At 37.5% G+C, this 16,655-nt stretch overlaps 1 protein-coding gene across 15 annotated transcripts in view; it reads left to right on the plus strand.

The window, feature by feature from the left end:
• Positions 1–16,655, plus strand: part of ADGRG6 (adhesion G protein-coupled receptor G6) — a 135,356-nt gene that overhangs the window by 101,949 nt on the left and 16,752 nt on the right. For all 15 annotated transcript variants that reach the window (XM_005551996.5, XM_005551991.5, XM_074037150.1 and 12 more), the window contains 5 exons: positions 945–1,051; positions 4,620–4,747; positions 5,445–5,713; positions 6,910–7,006; positions 9,462–9,745. In XM_005551996.5, the coding sequence (XP_005552053.1) occupies positions 945–1,051; positions 4,620–4,747; positions 5,445–5,713; positions 6,910–7,006; positions 9,462–9,745 (885 nt within the window). The remainder of the gene's footprint in view (positions 1–944; positions 1,052–4,619; positions 4,748–5,444; positions 5,714–6,909; positions 7,007–9,461; positions 9,746–16,655) is intronic.

Consider the following 16,655-nt stretch of genomic DNA (forward strand, 5'->3'; position numbering starts at 1 on the left):
AATGTAAATATAGAAATGGTTATAATGGACATGTATTACTTGAAAGAGATGAACAGCCTGCAGCATTAGATTTGACTATCAAGAAAGGAAGGCAAAATTAAGGGATGAATCAATCAGTAGGCATAAGGTGTTGAAATCTCTTTGAAAGGAAGTACAAATAAAGAAGCCTCTTCTGTTTGTCCCCTTGTGAGGATTATTGTGGCCAGATTCATTCTGATATCAATGCAGGCTGCTTTGCTGATGAAAACAGCCTGAAAAGGGTGAAAAATTTTTTGATAGTCCTTGTCACAGCAAGACAGGTATTTTTTGGTGGAGGGGTTTAGTTGCATAATTTTGAGAAGATCTTTACTCATTTGCATAGTTAAAAGTATCGCTTTATATCTTAAAATCTTTTTTAAATAAAAGGATTCAGTACATTGACAATATGTGTTACTCATATTCCGTTTTATACCATAAAAGTCAGATAAGGTGGGTTCAAGCCATTTACTATCAGTTACCACCAGTAATGATTGCTGTGTACATAAATAGCACATTCCAAGAAAGCAAACTTTCTTTGTTATTATGTCTTCATGAAAATGTAGATTAACCCTCAGAAAAAAACTGTTGGTTCATTAGTGTGTAATGTATTTGAAGAGGAGTATTCTTTATATGGAAGTTCATTTTAAAATATGTTAAAAATTAAACTTGAATCAAGCATTTGTGGAACTCTCGAGTTTGAACCCACTGATTAGATCACCTCTAACTGCCCACCCAGAACTAACATTTGACGATTGTAGGAATCCAAATTATTCTAAGCATCGAAATCTTTCATAATGGTATCCATTTTATAGATAAATTCTATATGGCAGAAGAGACTGAGGCAAATTTCTCTATAGAAGGTCTCATCCATTATAGAGAAGACACTGACCTGTTGTTTTCACACCATTTGTTGATTCCTTCAACAGAAAGTTTTGGAGGGTGGAACACGTCAGGATGTGTTGCACACAGAGATTCAGATGCAAGTGAGACGGTCTGTCTGTGTAACCACTTCACACATTTTGGAGTTCTGATGGTAAGGGGGGGATTTCTAAGCTCATTTTGACATGCTATAACTGTGGATGGCATACTCCTTTTTGTATGTATTTTTAGATTATGTATTTTGGGAATTATTTCCTGATTAGTTTTCATCTGTACCATGAATCTTAATTCTTAATAAAGAATCTAATTAGCAAAGATCACATATTAAAAATACGTGAAAGTAATTATAGAAAAGAACTTTCTCCCTTTTTTTTATCCTGTAGCATTAACAGTGATGATAAATAATCTCAGAAACATGAAAATCCCCATGAAACTTTTTAATTAAGAGAGAAACAGTATCAAGGAGATGGACAGGGAGACAAGTGGGGGAGGGAGAGAAAGTTAAAGAAGAAAATACTGGGTGTTCCTAACATGGAAGGGAATTGTGAATAGTGTGATCAAAAAAAAATTTTCTTATGTTATCACTCACTCAATGTATTTGAACGTTGCTTTGTACCTGGTACTGCACCACGTGATCTCCCTCCTAGAGATTGCAGTTTGTTAGGACAGACTAGTGTCTAGGGTTAGAGTGGAGACTTCAGAGCTGCAAGAGAGATGATGGTTATGATGTTTCTGTCATTCTTAGGCCTCTATATCATTCTTTCCTTCCTTCTTCCACGCTCCTGTTTTATCTTATTAGCCAGCTTGCCATACAGTTTTAAACAAAAATTAGATTGCATCATTGTATTTTCTTATCTCACCAAATTTTAAGATGCACCACACATCCAGCGACTTGTTTGAACTCATCCATAGATTTATACCTTTACCTTTTATCCGGTATACTTGTGATTTTGCAGACACTTTTCTGGTCTTTAAGGTACACTCTGGGTTGTAGCATAGCCTTTATTTCTGTATGGTTTTCATAAAGGGACCAAACTACATTTGTTTTTTAATAGGAGATAGGAGTAATGTAAGCTGAGGCAACAAAGCTTTTCAAATTAGAATCACAGACGTCAGGTTTTGTTTATTCCCGCCTTTAAATCTTGCACCCTTCTTCCTGTGGGGACTGGGAGGAAGCCGTGAGGATCTGTGGGATGTAGTATTTGGCTCATGAATCTAGTCAGCCTATGTAAATGGCCATTGTCATGGCAACCTTGCAAGTTGTAATTTTCCTGACAATCAAGTACATAAATGCTCTGTGGAATAAGAACAAGTCATTTAAAAAGGTGACGAATCATAAAAGATACCTTTTTAACTATCTAAATACAAGTATTTTGCTTTTGCTGCCAAAGCGTGAAAATGAACAATTAACTGTTGCATGTTTTCCTTAAGTAATTATAAAAGAAAGTTCCGCTTCCTTCCATGTTCTCTTTTCTGCAAAAGTGATAGCAGACATTCTTTCAAAGACCACTTATTTTTCATGATCACTCATTCAGCTATGTAAGCTTTAGCTTAATTCATTTAAATATTTCAACTGTGTGCATGCTGTAAGTCTAATATTAAATAGATAACCGTAACAAAATTTAGTCTTCAGAGATGATTTATATGCAGCCAGAGTTTGCCTGCCCATGACTTCACATGGCCAGTTCCTTCATATATTGTCTAAATTGTATTATGAGTTTGTAATTACGTATTTTTTTTCTGCTGCCATCTGATTGAATGGTTAATTTTATGTATATGTATGTATATGAAGATAAGCATCGTTCATGCTATCTTTCCATTTTCCACCTTGTCTGTTTTTGTAATATTAAAAATTGCTGGTAGAAAATCTTTTCAGAATGTATCCTTTTTGGTGTTGTTCTCTTATCTTTTCAGTTTTTCCAGACCAGCAAGATTTTGTTAAGAGTTTTTCTTGACTTAGAAACTCTTTATTCACTTGTATAAGATACTCTCAGAGTCTGCATTGTCCCATGACACATTCACCAATTCACCATATGAGATGCTAAAACAGTGCACCTCATACCTATAATTATATCTTCTGATCTACAAATATTTTCAGAATTTAATGTCTTCTGCTACAGTTCTTTGTACTAAAACTGGCTTTCATGAAGATTAGTACATTTTCATATTGGCTATATCATAAAAGTTTTCGTATTTTCATTCTCTAAAAGAACAAAACAACATGAAATTGTGTATAAATCTGTATCAATAAATAGCCTTATTTAGTTTCTATTTGAAATTCTGGATTTAATTGTGATTTGCAAGTCATAGGTTTTTCAAGGATTTGTGACACATCACTTAGCAATCTCTCAAAACCATGATTCATCTCTCTGGGCTGATGAATCATTGGTTGAGGTAGCCTATCTGTGAGTCAAGTGGCACCGACTCAAACCCCATCCCATGTACCTTGGGTGTCCTGTGTTCTCCCAGTGTTTTAAGGGATTCCTGGGATAAGAAGATAGGGGAAGCCCCCTCAGACTCTGAGCCTTTGCTTCTGCTGAATTCCATCACTTTGTACGTTGCTTGATGTCGCAGAGATACTGTACCTGTTCTTTACTGCATCAGTGAAACCTGAGACTAACCCACATTTCTTTCTCTCTCTCTCTCTCTCTCTCTCTCTCTCTCTCTCTCTCACACACACACACACACAGAAACACACAAATTAAGGCCTGTGTGTGAGTAGCAGATTTTATTGGCATTTCGATGAAAATTAAAGACAATTCACATATAGAAGGAAAAATAATAAACATTTTCTCCATAATTTAAAACGTAAAAGTTTACACTAGATATTCAATACATCCCTTCTCTAAGAACACTCCATTTTTGAACATCTATATAATGGAGGTACCTTTCTCCTCCAACCAGGATTGAGTGATTGGTCTTACCTCAAGATTTATTCCTATCCCAATCCCCCATTTAAGGAGAAAGATTTTCCTACCAAGTCCAGACTTTGTAAGTCTCCCTTAGCACATTGAAATTAATACTTTATATTAATACACTGGAAAGTATTTACTTCTTTCCACTCCACAACAGCTCCGAACAATTTAAATTATATCCTTTCAGTACTATAGGAATAAAAAAGTCTATGACCCCCAAAACTCTTAGTGGCATCTCATTTATGAAAATAAAGACTGTCCCACCTCATACATACCAAGCATTGAAATGACCAGGATTAGGAGCCTCCGCACCACCCGTAGAGCATGGCAGTCACCGCACCAGCACAGCCTCTGGCTGAGCTACTCGCTAACTGGCAAGGCACCTAAAGGCTTGAGGGTTTGACCGTATAGACTACCAGGGTCTCCATTTGAACTGGTGCCCCAAGCCCTGCAATTGTTAGGAATAGGCCTGATGGTTTATTATGCAAGGCAACCATCTCCTCTCCAGTTTCTGTTGACGGTCCTGGTGGTTTTGATCTTCAGGTTATATCGGTGTGCAAAAAGCTTGGGAAAGAAGGTAATGATGAAAAACAATGTATAACCGCTTACAGAAGTAATGTTTCTTTTTTTTCTTTTATTTATTGATTGAAAATAATATAATAAATGGAAATTTTAATATTGATTTACACTGTTGGTTTTAGTCCCTGAGAGTAAGCTGCTCTAATGTTAACAGTGAACTTTCTGGTGAAACAGAACCATTCTCATGAGAAGAGAGATTCTTACAGCTGCTTCCCATGTTTTATGTAGGACCTTCCAAGAAGTGCCTCACAGTTAGATGCAAGAAACACTAAAGTCCTCACTTTCATCAGCTATATTGGGTGTGGAATATCTGCTATTTTTTCAGCAGCAACTCTCCTGACATATGTTGCTTTTGAGTAAGTATTTTTTTAATCTGCCAAACCCTTTGCTAACTGTTCCAAATGTGAATAAGAAAATTGCCTCGGCTTTGAAAAACATTTATACACTGTAGGGTGGTTCAATGCTAATGTTCATGTTTCTCATAAAATATATTATGCAACATGAATTTTCTAGCTATAGAATTTTAATTTATAATTACTGTATTTCTATTTAAAAAATGCATTTGAATCTGTTAGAAATGATTAACATTCAAGTAAGTAAAAATTATATAAGGTGCTTTCTGTATTGCAAAACATGAAAACATTTGTTTTATAATCTTATAAAATTAGTCCTGAAACAATTTTTTTAAGATCCTTAACTCACTAGAAATCAAGAAGGTTCAAATAATTTAGGGAAATTATATTTTAATAAAAATGTCATCCTTATAACTCTAGAATTTTTCCTGGATTAAAAAAAAAATCTGTTGAAACCCAACTGGGAATTGTATAAACAATTGGAAATAATTTTGAAGTAAATTAATATTTTTAAAGTCTTTATAACTTGCCAAATACTCATAAATATCCTTAGCCCCTCCTTTTAGCAGAACCACATCAGAAAGGTGGTGCTACCTATCTTATTGCAGGGTTGTGTAAGATATGAATTTATACAGGTCTGTGCTTAAAAGATTGATATACAGTATTAGTTCTGTCATAGATTCCTTTTTTCATTTTTTAGGAAATTGCGAAGGGATTATCCCTCCAAAATCTTGATGAACCTGAGTGCAGCCCTGCTGTTCCTGAATCTCCTCTTCCTCCTAGATGGCTGGATCACCTCCTTCAATGTGGATGGACTTTGCATTGCTGTTGCAGTCCTGTTGCATTTCTTCCTTCTGGCAACCTTTACCTGGATGGGGCTAGAAGCAATTCACATGTACATTGCTCTAGTTAAAGTATTTAACACTTACATTCGCCGATACATTCTAAAATTCTGCATCATTGGCTGGGGTAAGCCTCTTCAATTTTTTTTTGGCTTTGTTTTTCCCTCATGAAAATTACCAGATTCTCATAGGAAAAATTCTTATTTAAAAAAAATAGCACCATTAAGAGGAACCTCAAAATTGTGAATGCCATGGACTAGCTATACATAGCCTAAGGAAGGGACATCTTCACAACTTTATTTTTTAAAACTCATCAACAGCACTCACTATATACACGAGTAAAGGAAAAGCCCTCACTCCTGAGTCACCACAAACTTATTTCCTGAGCCCAGAGCCAGCCCACCCAAGTCTGAAGAAGCAGCTGGCAGACAGTGGTGTCTTTCCCATGATGCTTTAAAATACAAAGGCCAGCTCAGACGGCTAGTTACACTCATCCCCAGACACATGCCTATGTCTTGGAAACCAGAGAAAGAATGTTGTTCTTGCGTGTGCAACCAGAATACTTACAGGATTATTGCCTTGAACTTTTTGTAATAACATGAGTCCTCAGTCAGACATAGGTGGTTGAATTAACCTGTCTGAGATCTTCTGTTGTGTTCCTTTGTTTTTGCAAGTTTCATATTGAGTCAGGCATTTTAGAGCGTTCTCACAGGTCTGTTTCAGATGGAAATATAAAAGTGAGAGATATTTTCAAGACCTTCAAAACCACCTCAGGAGGCAATAAGCGCACTCTTTGGAGACCTGGCACACCTGCCATAGAATTTCCCCACTGAAATATACATGGAAATACTTAATCTCTGGAGAGAGAAGGCTACAAAGACTTTATAACCCCCTTGCTTTTCCTCCCCTTTTTCTAAAGAGTTTTCTTTACATAGAAGGAGGCAGAATAGGCTATAATGACCTTGTCTGCCTAAACTCTGCCACTCTTAATTAATGAAACCACATTCACTAGTGCTAGATTTGATACAAATCAGGTTCTGGTTTTCTAGTGAGTCCCACTAAGCAAACAGAATTTTATTTAAATATCTGTCATTTAAGAGTAGGTTTGGATTGTTGCCAGTTAGAGTTGGACATTGAACCCCAAGGAGGGGATTATGTTGTTAACCAAGTTGCCATTTCTAAGAAGTTTGAATCTGGGATATGGAATGTTGACTTGCTTGCATTTCTCTTCTTTTTATCTCTCTTCTTTACATTTCATTAGCTGTCTTATGAAGCAGTTTCAGATGCTTCAAAAGAGTTTGTGTCATGGTGTTTTTCTAACAGGTTTGCCTGCCTTAGTGGTGTCAATTGTTCTAGCGAGCAGAAACAAAAATGAAGTCTATGGAAAAGAAAGTTACGGGAAAGAAAAAGGTGATGAATTGTAAGTAATAAAAACTTTTTGTGATGAGTAGATATCCTTTGTTTCCTGAAATTTAGCATTAGTTAATTTCCATGCCAATAACAGGGCTTTCATTTTAAAAGGTTAATGTTTATTCGCATGACTGCCAGAGTCTCTGCTACACCACAGATTAATTCAGTTGAATGCCCTGAAATGTTTGAGACACTTTTTCATATTAACATTGTACTCTGTCATATGGAAGAATTGAGAAAATGCCTAAGAGTCTGTTTTTTTAGCCTCGGAAGACCCATTCTATTTCAGAAGATTTCATAACACTCTCACCTCCTCAGACTCACCCACATCTTCAAGAGAGTTAAATAGCAGTATCAGACAGAGAGTGAATGATTCAATGCCAATGGGAATGTTATGTCGAAATTTAGAGAATGGAGAGATCAGCAAGTTCTTAAACAATTTTGAAAGTTCTTTTCAGATTGTGAGATCATTGAGATTAAGGTTTTTGTATTGTTCAGTTTGGGCAGTTACTGCTCTCATATTTTATTAATCCACCATGGGTATTCAATTAAATATATGTTGATTGAAAAAATTACTGAATGAATAAAGAGCCTATTTCTGAAATGGGACCCACAATGCCACATATCTGTGCACATTTCATGGATGGATAACATTTACAACAGCTGGACGCAGTGGCTCACCCCTATAATCCCGGCACTTTAGGAGGCCAACCTGGGTGGATCACCTGAGGTCAGAAGTTCGAGACCAGCCTGGCCAACATGGCAAAATCCCATCTTTACTAAAAATACAAAAATTAACTGGACATGGTGGTACATGCCTGTAATCCCAGCTACTGCTCAGGAGGCTAAAGCAGGAGAATCATTTGAATCTGGGAGGCAGAAGTTACAGTGAATTGAGACCGTGCCATGCACTCCAGCCTGGGCGACAGAGTGAGACTCCATCTTAAAAACAAACAAACCCGCTTACATCACTTATCCAATCTCTGTCCCATTCCTTCACAGTCTTCCCTTCTCATATATTTGTAAAGTGGCACTCGAAAGACCCCACAAGAACTAGGGAAAAATAATGGGGTTAGGTCAGGAATTCCAGAATTTTAGAAGAACTTCTATGTGTAACAGAAATATTAGCTCTAGGGACAATCTGTATTGTTTCAGGGACATTTATAACGACATACATTAAAAGTAGAAATCAATAAATAATTTCTAAATAAAAGAATTTAGAAGTATGTTCATCAACTCATTCAGAACTTTAAAGTACTATTTAGTAAACTACTATACCATTAGGAAATTTCATTCGTTGATAATTTACTATATGCAAGAATCATGTTAGTTTCTAGAATTCAAAGATGTGCAGGACAGCTTTTGCCTTTGTGGAGATTTTGTTCCGACGTGGAAGACATGGCCCAGAATAATAACCATTTGTGCTAGAATTTCAAGATGAATTACTAGAATTTCAAGATGAATGTAATTGCTTTAAATCATTTATCCAATTTTCGAGGTGTCTTAAGAATTTCCATAGAATTGATTAGGCACTAGGACATCTGCAAATTGTATTATTTGACAACTTTGCATATCATACAGTTTTAAAATTTCTTTCATCTACTATCCAGTCTATATATTCTAAGTATCAAGTATCTTCTTCTCCATATCACTGGGATGTTTTGTAATCATTGTAAGCTAGGTAATTGTGCATGACAAGCATCTGTATATTAATCTCAATTATAATAAGGTCTTGCCTCATCTACAGCAATGATATTAGTAGCAATTATTTTACCACAGTAACAAACTCACAACTAGTTGTGACTTAAGTGAGTAGGAGTTTACTCTGCACATGACAAGAAACACGGTAGTGGCAATCACTGGTATTGATTTTGTGGCTAAAAATGTCAGGGCCAACAACTCTGCAGGTGGCTTGACCACTGTGTCATTGGACAGAAGATGCTGGCTGCAGCTCCATAGTTCACTTGCACGTTTGAAGCTGGAAGAAGGAATAAGGGCTTTGCCAGTTGAGTCTGCCAGTAATAGCTCTCCCAAAAATCCTTTGGCAGACTTCTACTTTCATATCACTTTATAAAACGATGTCATACGGCCACTCCTTAAATACAAAGGAGACCAAAAATGAGTTTTTAAATTTCCCATTCTTAGTGTACAGGCACCCAAGAGAAAAGGAAGTTAGACATGGCTTGGAGCAAGTCAACCAAAGTGTTTTCATATCAACTCAGAATTCAGGAAGCCACCTTGTCTTCTTTGTCTACCTAGATAGTAAGACAATGGCCATCCAAAAACAAAGGAACAAAAGACCTATGAAGAGATTGAATAAGAAACTGAGGTCCAAGAAAGTAAAGTGACTTTCTAAAGGCATTTGAGAGGAAAATCTGCAGTAGCCCAAACTAAGCTGAGAAGAGTCTTAGGTAAACAGGACATGGTAATACATCTTTTTTCTTTCTCATTTCTTTTTTCTTAAGCTGTTGGATTCAGGATCCAGTCATATTTTATGTGACCTGTGCTGGATATTTTGGAGTCATGTTTTTTCTAAACATTGCCATGTTCATTGTGGTAATGGTGCAGATCTGTGGGAGGAATGGCAAGAGAAGCAACCGGACCCTGAGAGAAGAAGTGTTAAGGAACCTGCGCAGTGTGGTTAGCTTGACCTTTCTGTTGGGCATGACGTGGGGTTTTGCATTCTTTGCCTGGGGCCCCTTAAATATCGCCTTCATGTACCTCTTCTCCATCTTCAATTCATTACAAGGTAAGATAAATTGTACATGAATAGTCTCTGCTTTCTATTTTTGTCATATTAGCAAGCAGCTTCACTTTTGGACAGATGCCATGTTAAGTTTCTGCGTCACTATTTCAAGTGCTGAATATAGTTCCAGGTGCACTGTGGTCACTTGTTAAAAGGGTCTTGAATAGATAAATGAGGTAGAATGTTAATTCTGCCTTTTTATCAGTGATATATCCCAAGCACCTAGAACACTGTACCTGGCAGACAGTAAGTACTCCATAAATGCATATTATTTCATGAATGAATATGGAGCAAGGGAAGTATCTAGCTGAGAACTGAACAGGGAGTTTAAAGGGATACACAGACAAGTTACCTTCCTCACAGTTTTGCTGAATGTTGGTGCTCTTTATAGATCCTTGTCCCCTGTAGATTTACCATTGATGGCCAGAAGAATTTTTAGAGTCTATGTAAGAACAGTAGCAGTTCACCTTGATTTTTGGTTCCTTTGATTTCAGAATAAATACCAACACTGTAGTTTAGAAACTTTTATCTTTTTATGAGATATATTGAACTTTTCACAGTTCAACAATTCAACAAACATTTGTCAATGATCTGCTTTGCATAAAAATACTGGGCTTCCTTCAAAGAGCTTGCAGTCATACGTCTTATTCCATAATACATACCATAGTGTACTCTATAATAAATTTAGCTTTTAAGCTTAAGTGAATATAAATTGTCTTTTTAGATCATTAAATGGCATTCTTTAAGATTTTGTGAATATACCCTGTAGTGTTGATGAAACGTCTTAATGTGCAGAAGCACCATGAGGCCAACACTCCAAAAGAAATTAGAATGCTTGGAATGTTTCTGAGTAGAGCAGTGCAAATGGCTTGACTGAAGCTATTGGTCTTGCAGTTGTAGATGTCTGGGGAAGAAATTGCTGAATATATCTGAGCTGGGGTGGAAAGCAGATTTGTATTACGCACCAAATGAGGTGCCAAGGTGGGTACTCCCTGCAGGTGTGTTTTAAGAAAGTCTGTACTTACCTGCAGGGGACAGTTGGTTACTGCCTATCTCCCATGCTCTTCCACTAGCTTGTGAAGTGCAAAAAATAATTGTCACATGGTAGGTGCTTAATGATTGGTGAATTAATGGATTGCTAGATGGAGAAAGAGGCTTTGGGGATGGCCTAATCCAATCTGAGATGCCTCTGGCATAAATATGTATTAACTACTTCAGCAAATTTTATTCAGGTTCATTGTCTTATAACAAAGGAAATATGCAGATTCGCTATCTTTAGTCAATAGAATAATAAGCCTTAAGTGCACCTCCAAAAATTGGAAAATGAGTATGTAACATATAAATACATCTTTATTGGGATCTAGCTCTATAAAGTGAGTATTCCTCTATTTACTCTCTTCTATAATATACAACATAAAAGTGCCTGAATAAATATTGACAAAAGTATCCATTAACATTAGAAATTCCATGGTTTTATATTTCAGGATTGTACATAAAAGGCACATTGATCTGCCAGCCCAACCTTGGTTTTGCTTTTAGAATTTCCTGGCAGTTTCAGTAACCTTCAACAGCTATAGTTGTCTGTTCAGCTCTGTTTCCATTAATGAGAATTGGGATGTTTTATTTTTCCCAGCATGGGTCCCCTGTCAGGAGGGAAAAATGTTGTAAACCATCATCAACTCAGTGTTCTTCATAAATCATTGACTTTTAAGACTAATTTTAAATCATATAAATGCAGAACAGATTTCAGCACATTTAGTTATATTAAAACACCTCCCAGAAAGAAAATTTAAATTAAAAAGCAGTGATGCAGAGCACAGGAGTCTACCAACAATTGCTTGCTGCCCAGACTTGTGCCGAAACTTCTTAGGATGCTATGGAAATGTACTTAATGGTTTTTATCACTGAGTCATTTTCAGAACCTTCCAAGAGAGCCTTTGTTGTTAGAAGTATATGCTTTGTTAAAAGAAGCCTGTAGAATTCAGACAGCTTAAAGAAATGATTCAGTGAATGCGAAATGAACTCAGGTAGTAAGGAGGCAAACTACATTTTATCAAATTTTTTCTTTTTGATATTTGTCATTCCAGCAAAAATCATGATGTGGTCCCTCTGCCTCATGGAATTTATATTCTAGTAGGGGAGACAGGTTAATTAAATATATTGCTCTATAAAAATTACCATGTGACACTGAGAACATTTTACAAAAAAAATGATATCTAAGCTGCAATCAGGAGGATCGATAGGAATTAACTAGGAGAAAGATGGGAGTAAGAGTAGGAAGAAGAATATTTGAGATACTGGGCATTTCATGTGCAAAAAATTTGCTGTAGTTGGTGATTACAATGTATATTCAAGGTATTAAAAGGAAACTCATATATCCTGAGAACACCAAAGGGGCAAGATAGTGACAAAGCAGAGAGGCACAACAGAGAGGCAAGGACTAGACCAGAAGGCTCTGTATTTCAATCTTTACAAACATAATAGGAAGTCTTTGAAAGGTGGAGTGACATGGGGGGGTGACATGATTCAATGTGCACTTTGTAAAGATAAAGCTGGACATAATGTAGTGAATGGATTAGAGTTGCCCAGTAGTATCTGTAGGCAGAGCAGGTAGGAGGAGACTCTCACAGTGTTTGGGGAAGAGGTGGTCCAGTATTTTAGACTGTGGTGGGGATGGGAGAGCTAGAGAGATGTGCACAGAGCCAAGGGAAATTTAGGAAGCATGCTGCTACAAAATACTCATCATTGATTTGCTCATTAAACTCTTACTTTTCTAGAATGATTAGAGTAAGGAGTCTTCTTGTTAATACAATATTATAGTTAATGGATGCCTGTCATTATAATATTTAACAATGGCTAAAGCTTTAGAATGCAGAGCAACATCCTGAAAGCTAAAACTATGCTAAACATATTTTAGTCCTTCTTAGATTTAGCTTGCAGGGGAGCACCTTAAAGTCAGCAGGGTCACCATGTAATGTTATGGAGGTGGGATGTGTGGGAGCAAGTGTTTGAGCTGGGTCTGTTGTGGTGTCAGGGCATGTATTAATTCGTTTTCACACTGCTGATAAACACATACCCAAGACTGGGCAATTTACAAAAGAAAGAGCTTTAATTGGACTTACAGTTCCACATGGCTGGGGAAGACTCACAATCATGGCGGGAAGCAAGGAGGTGCAAATCGCATCTTATATAGATGGCAGTAGGCAAAGAGAGAGTTTGTGCAGAAAAACTCCAATTTTTAAACACATTAGATCTTGTGAGACTCATTTACTATCAGGAGAACAGCCCAGGAAAGATTTGCCCCCATAATTCAATCACCTCCCACTGGGTTCCTCCCATGATGCTTGGGAATTGTGGGAGTTACAATTCAAGATGAGATTTTGGTGGGGACACAGCCAAACCATATTATTCCACCTCTGGCCCCTCCCAGATCTCGTGGCTTCACATTTCAAAACCAATCATGCCTTCCCAACAGTCCACCAAAGTCTTAACTCATTTCAGCATTAACTCTGAGTTCACGGTCCTATGTCTCATCTGAGACAAGGCAAGTCCCTTCCACCGGTGAGCCCATAAAATCAAAAGCAAGTTAATTACTTCCTAGATACAATGGGGGTACAGGCATTGAGTAAATACTGCCATTCCAATGGGAGAAATTGGCCAAAAGAAAGGAGCTACAGGTGCACTGCAAGTCCAAAATCCAGCAGGGCAGTCAAATCTTAAGGTTCTAAAACGATCTCCTTCAACTCCATATCTCACATCTAGGTCACACTGATGCAAGAGGTGGGTTCCCATGGTCTTGGGCAGCTCCATCCTCGTGGCTTTGCAGGGTATAGCCTCCCTCACAGCTGCTTTCACAAGCTGACATTGAGTGTCTGCACCTTTTTCACACACACAGTGCAAGCTGTCAGTGGATCTACCATTCTGGGATCTGGAAGATGGTGGCACTCTTCTCACAGCTCCACTAGGTGGCACCCCAGTAGGGACTCTGTGTGGGGCTCTGACCCCACATTTCCCTCTGTACTGCCCTAGCAGAGGTTCTCCATGAGGGCCTCACCCCTGCAGCAAACTTTTGCATGGGCATCCAGGCGTTTCATCTTCTGAAATCTAGGCAGAGGTTCTCAAACCTCAATTCTTGACTTCTGTGCACCCACAGGCTCAACACCACATGGAAGCTGCCAAGGCTTGGGGCTTCTACCCTCTGAAGCAACAGCCCGAGCTGTACCTTGGACTCTCTTAGTGGCGGCTGGATCAGCTGGGACACAGGGCACCAAGTCCCTAGACTGTACACAGCATGGGGACCCTGAGCCTGGCCCACGAAACCACTTTTTCCTCCTAGGCCTCCAGGCCTGTGATGGGAAGGGCTGCTGCAAAGATCTCTGACATGATCTGGAGACATTTTCACCATAATCTTGATATTTAACATTTGGCTACTCATTACTTATGCAAATTTCTGCAGCTGGCTTGAATTTCACCTCAGAAAATGGCATTATCTTTTCTATAGCATTGTCAGGCTGCAAATTTTCCACTTATTTTCTCTGTTTCCCTTTTGAAACTGAATAGTTTTAACAGCACTCAGGTCACCTGTTGAATGTTTTGCTACTTAGAAATTTCTTCTGCAAGATACCCTACATCATCTCTCTCAAGTTCAAAGTTCCACAAATCTCTAGGGCAGGAGCAAAATGCCACCAGACTCTTTGCTAAAACATAGCAAGAGTCACCTTTGCCCCAGTTCTCAACCAGTTCCTCATCTCCGTCTGAGAACACCTCAGCCTTGACCTTATTGTCCATACCACTATCAACATTTTTGTCAAAGCCATTAAAGTAAGTCTCTAGGAAGTTTCAAACTTTCCCACATTTTCCTGTCTTCTTCTGAGCCCTCCAAATGGTTCCAACCTCTGCCTGTTACCTAGTTCCCAAGTTGCTTCCACATTTTTGGGTGTCTTTTCAGCAGCACCATACTTCTGGTACCAATTTACTGGATTAGTCTGTTTTCACACTGCTGATAAACATGTACCCAAAACTGGGCCATTTACAAAAGAAAGAGGTTTAATTGCTCTTACAGTTCCATGTGGCTGGGGAAGCTTCACAATCATGGCAGAGGGCAAGAAGGAGCAAGTCACATCTTATGTGGATGGCAGCAGGCAAAGAGAGAGCTTGTAAAGAAAAACTCCCATTTTTAAAATCATCAAATCTTATGAGACTCATTCCCTATCACAAGAATAGCCCAGGAAAAACCTGCCTCTATAATTCAATCACCTCCTACTGGGTTCCTCCTGTGATGTGTGAGAATTATGGGAGTTACAGTTCCAGATAAGATTTGGGTGGGTACACAGCCAAACCATATCAGGGCATATACATTACTTTTGATAGATTTCTTGTCATATTTGTTTATGTCTTCAAAACTTTGACTCAAGCATATTAAAAAATCCATTTAATCTTTCAGGATTCTTGGAAATATATGAAGGGGTATGTATAAACACATATACATGTGTAATTATATGGGTACTCACATAAATTGGAAGAGTCTATATATAAAATTTTATATATGCTTTATTTTCATTTTTATGTTTTATATTTTTATTTCTAGCATTTATTTTTATTTTTATGTATAATTATAACTGTATAATTTAATTGCCAAAAATTATGTTAAATGGGTATCAGAAAATTGTTACTATCTGTTTGATTATAAAAATTTTACCTACTTAAATAAGCAAATGACATCATAAATTGAATTACGGCTGAAACCAAATTTATTATTTTCTAATTATCCACAGGATAATGCTTTGGTCTTTTAATTTTACCAACAGTATTAGTCAGTTTTCACATTGCTATAAAGAACTTCCTTGAGACTGGGTAATTTATAAAGGAAAGAGGTTTAATTGACTCACAGTTCCACATGTCTGGGGAGGCCTCAGGAAACTTACAATCATGGCAGAAGGGGGAGCAGGCACATCTTACATGGCAGCAGGCAAGAGAAAGCGTGTGAAGGAGGAACTGCCAAACACTTATAAAACCATTAAATTTCATGAGAACTCACTCATTATCACAAGAACAGCATGGGGGAACCATCCCCACGATCCAGTCATCTCCCATCAGGTCCCTCCATTGACATTTGGGGATTATGGGAATTACAATTCAAGATGAGATTTGGATGGGAACACAGAGCCAAAGCATATCACCTACTTAATTTGATTAAGTTACAGAGTAAGCATTTTGTTGATTTTTTTCCTGCAAAAATTAAAAGATAAATGTACCTTCTCTTAACATACTTGAATTACACATCTGTCTGCTTTTGCTATTTTTGCTGTTTTCCAAGGTAAAACAGGCATATCACTGTATTAAAATTTTTAATTTTTTCTAAAGAATACAAGCAGAAAATTTTGTGGTATACAAATTGCTATGCAGCAGAGAGTATTCTATTTCCATTCAAAAAAGAGCTATTACTAACTATATATTAAATGAGTAGAGGATAATATAATCTCTTACCCTTATTCAGCATAAGTAATTTAGAGAAATGCATATTATTATTATTGTATTGGTAAACTAAGAAAATTAAGTCAAAGTATGAGATGAAATATGCTAAATATCAATGAAGTGTCACTTGCCACTGGAGGCTGAGGTTAGGGGCCTCACGAAAGTCGAGCTGTTACGTAATCACATGTATAATACACATATTGAATTGGTGCCAAGGTAAAGAGATGACCCACCAATTCAATCCCTCACAAGTGAAACATCAGGTTGGCTGAGACATTACACGCTGCAAGGAAATAAATTACTCACCCTTTGGCAGGGCATTTTGTGCCACAGAGAAATAATTTTCTAAAGGGCACCTTGGTAGTATGAAAGGAGGATTTAAGAAGTTTCCAGAGAGAGCCATAAACCCTTCAAGATCCCCAGCCACATAGCTAGCTGA

The sequence above is a fragment of the Macaca fascicularis genome, chromosome 4 (genome assembly GCF_037993035.2).
Source record: "Macaca fascicularis isolate 582-1 chromosome 4, T2T-MFA8v1.1".
NCBI lineage: Eukaryota > Metazoa > Chordata > Mammalia > Primates > Cercopithecidae > Macaca > Macaca fascicularis.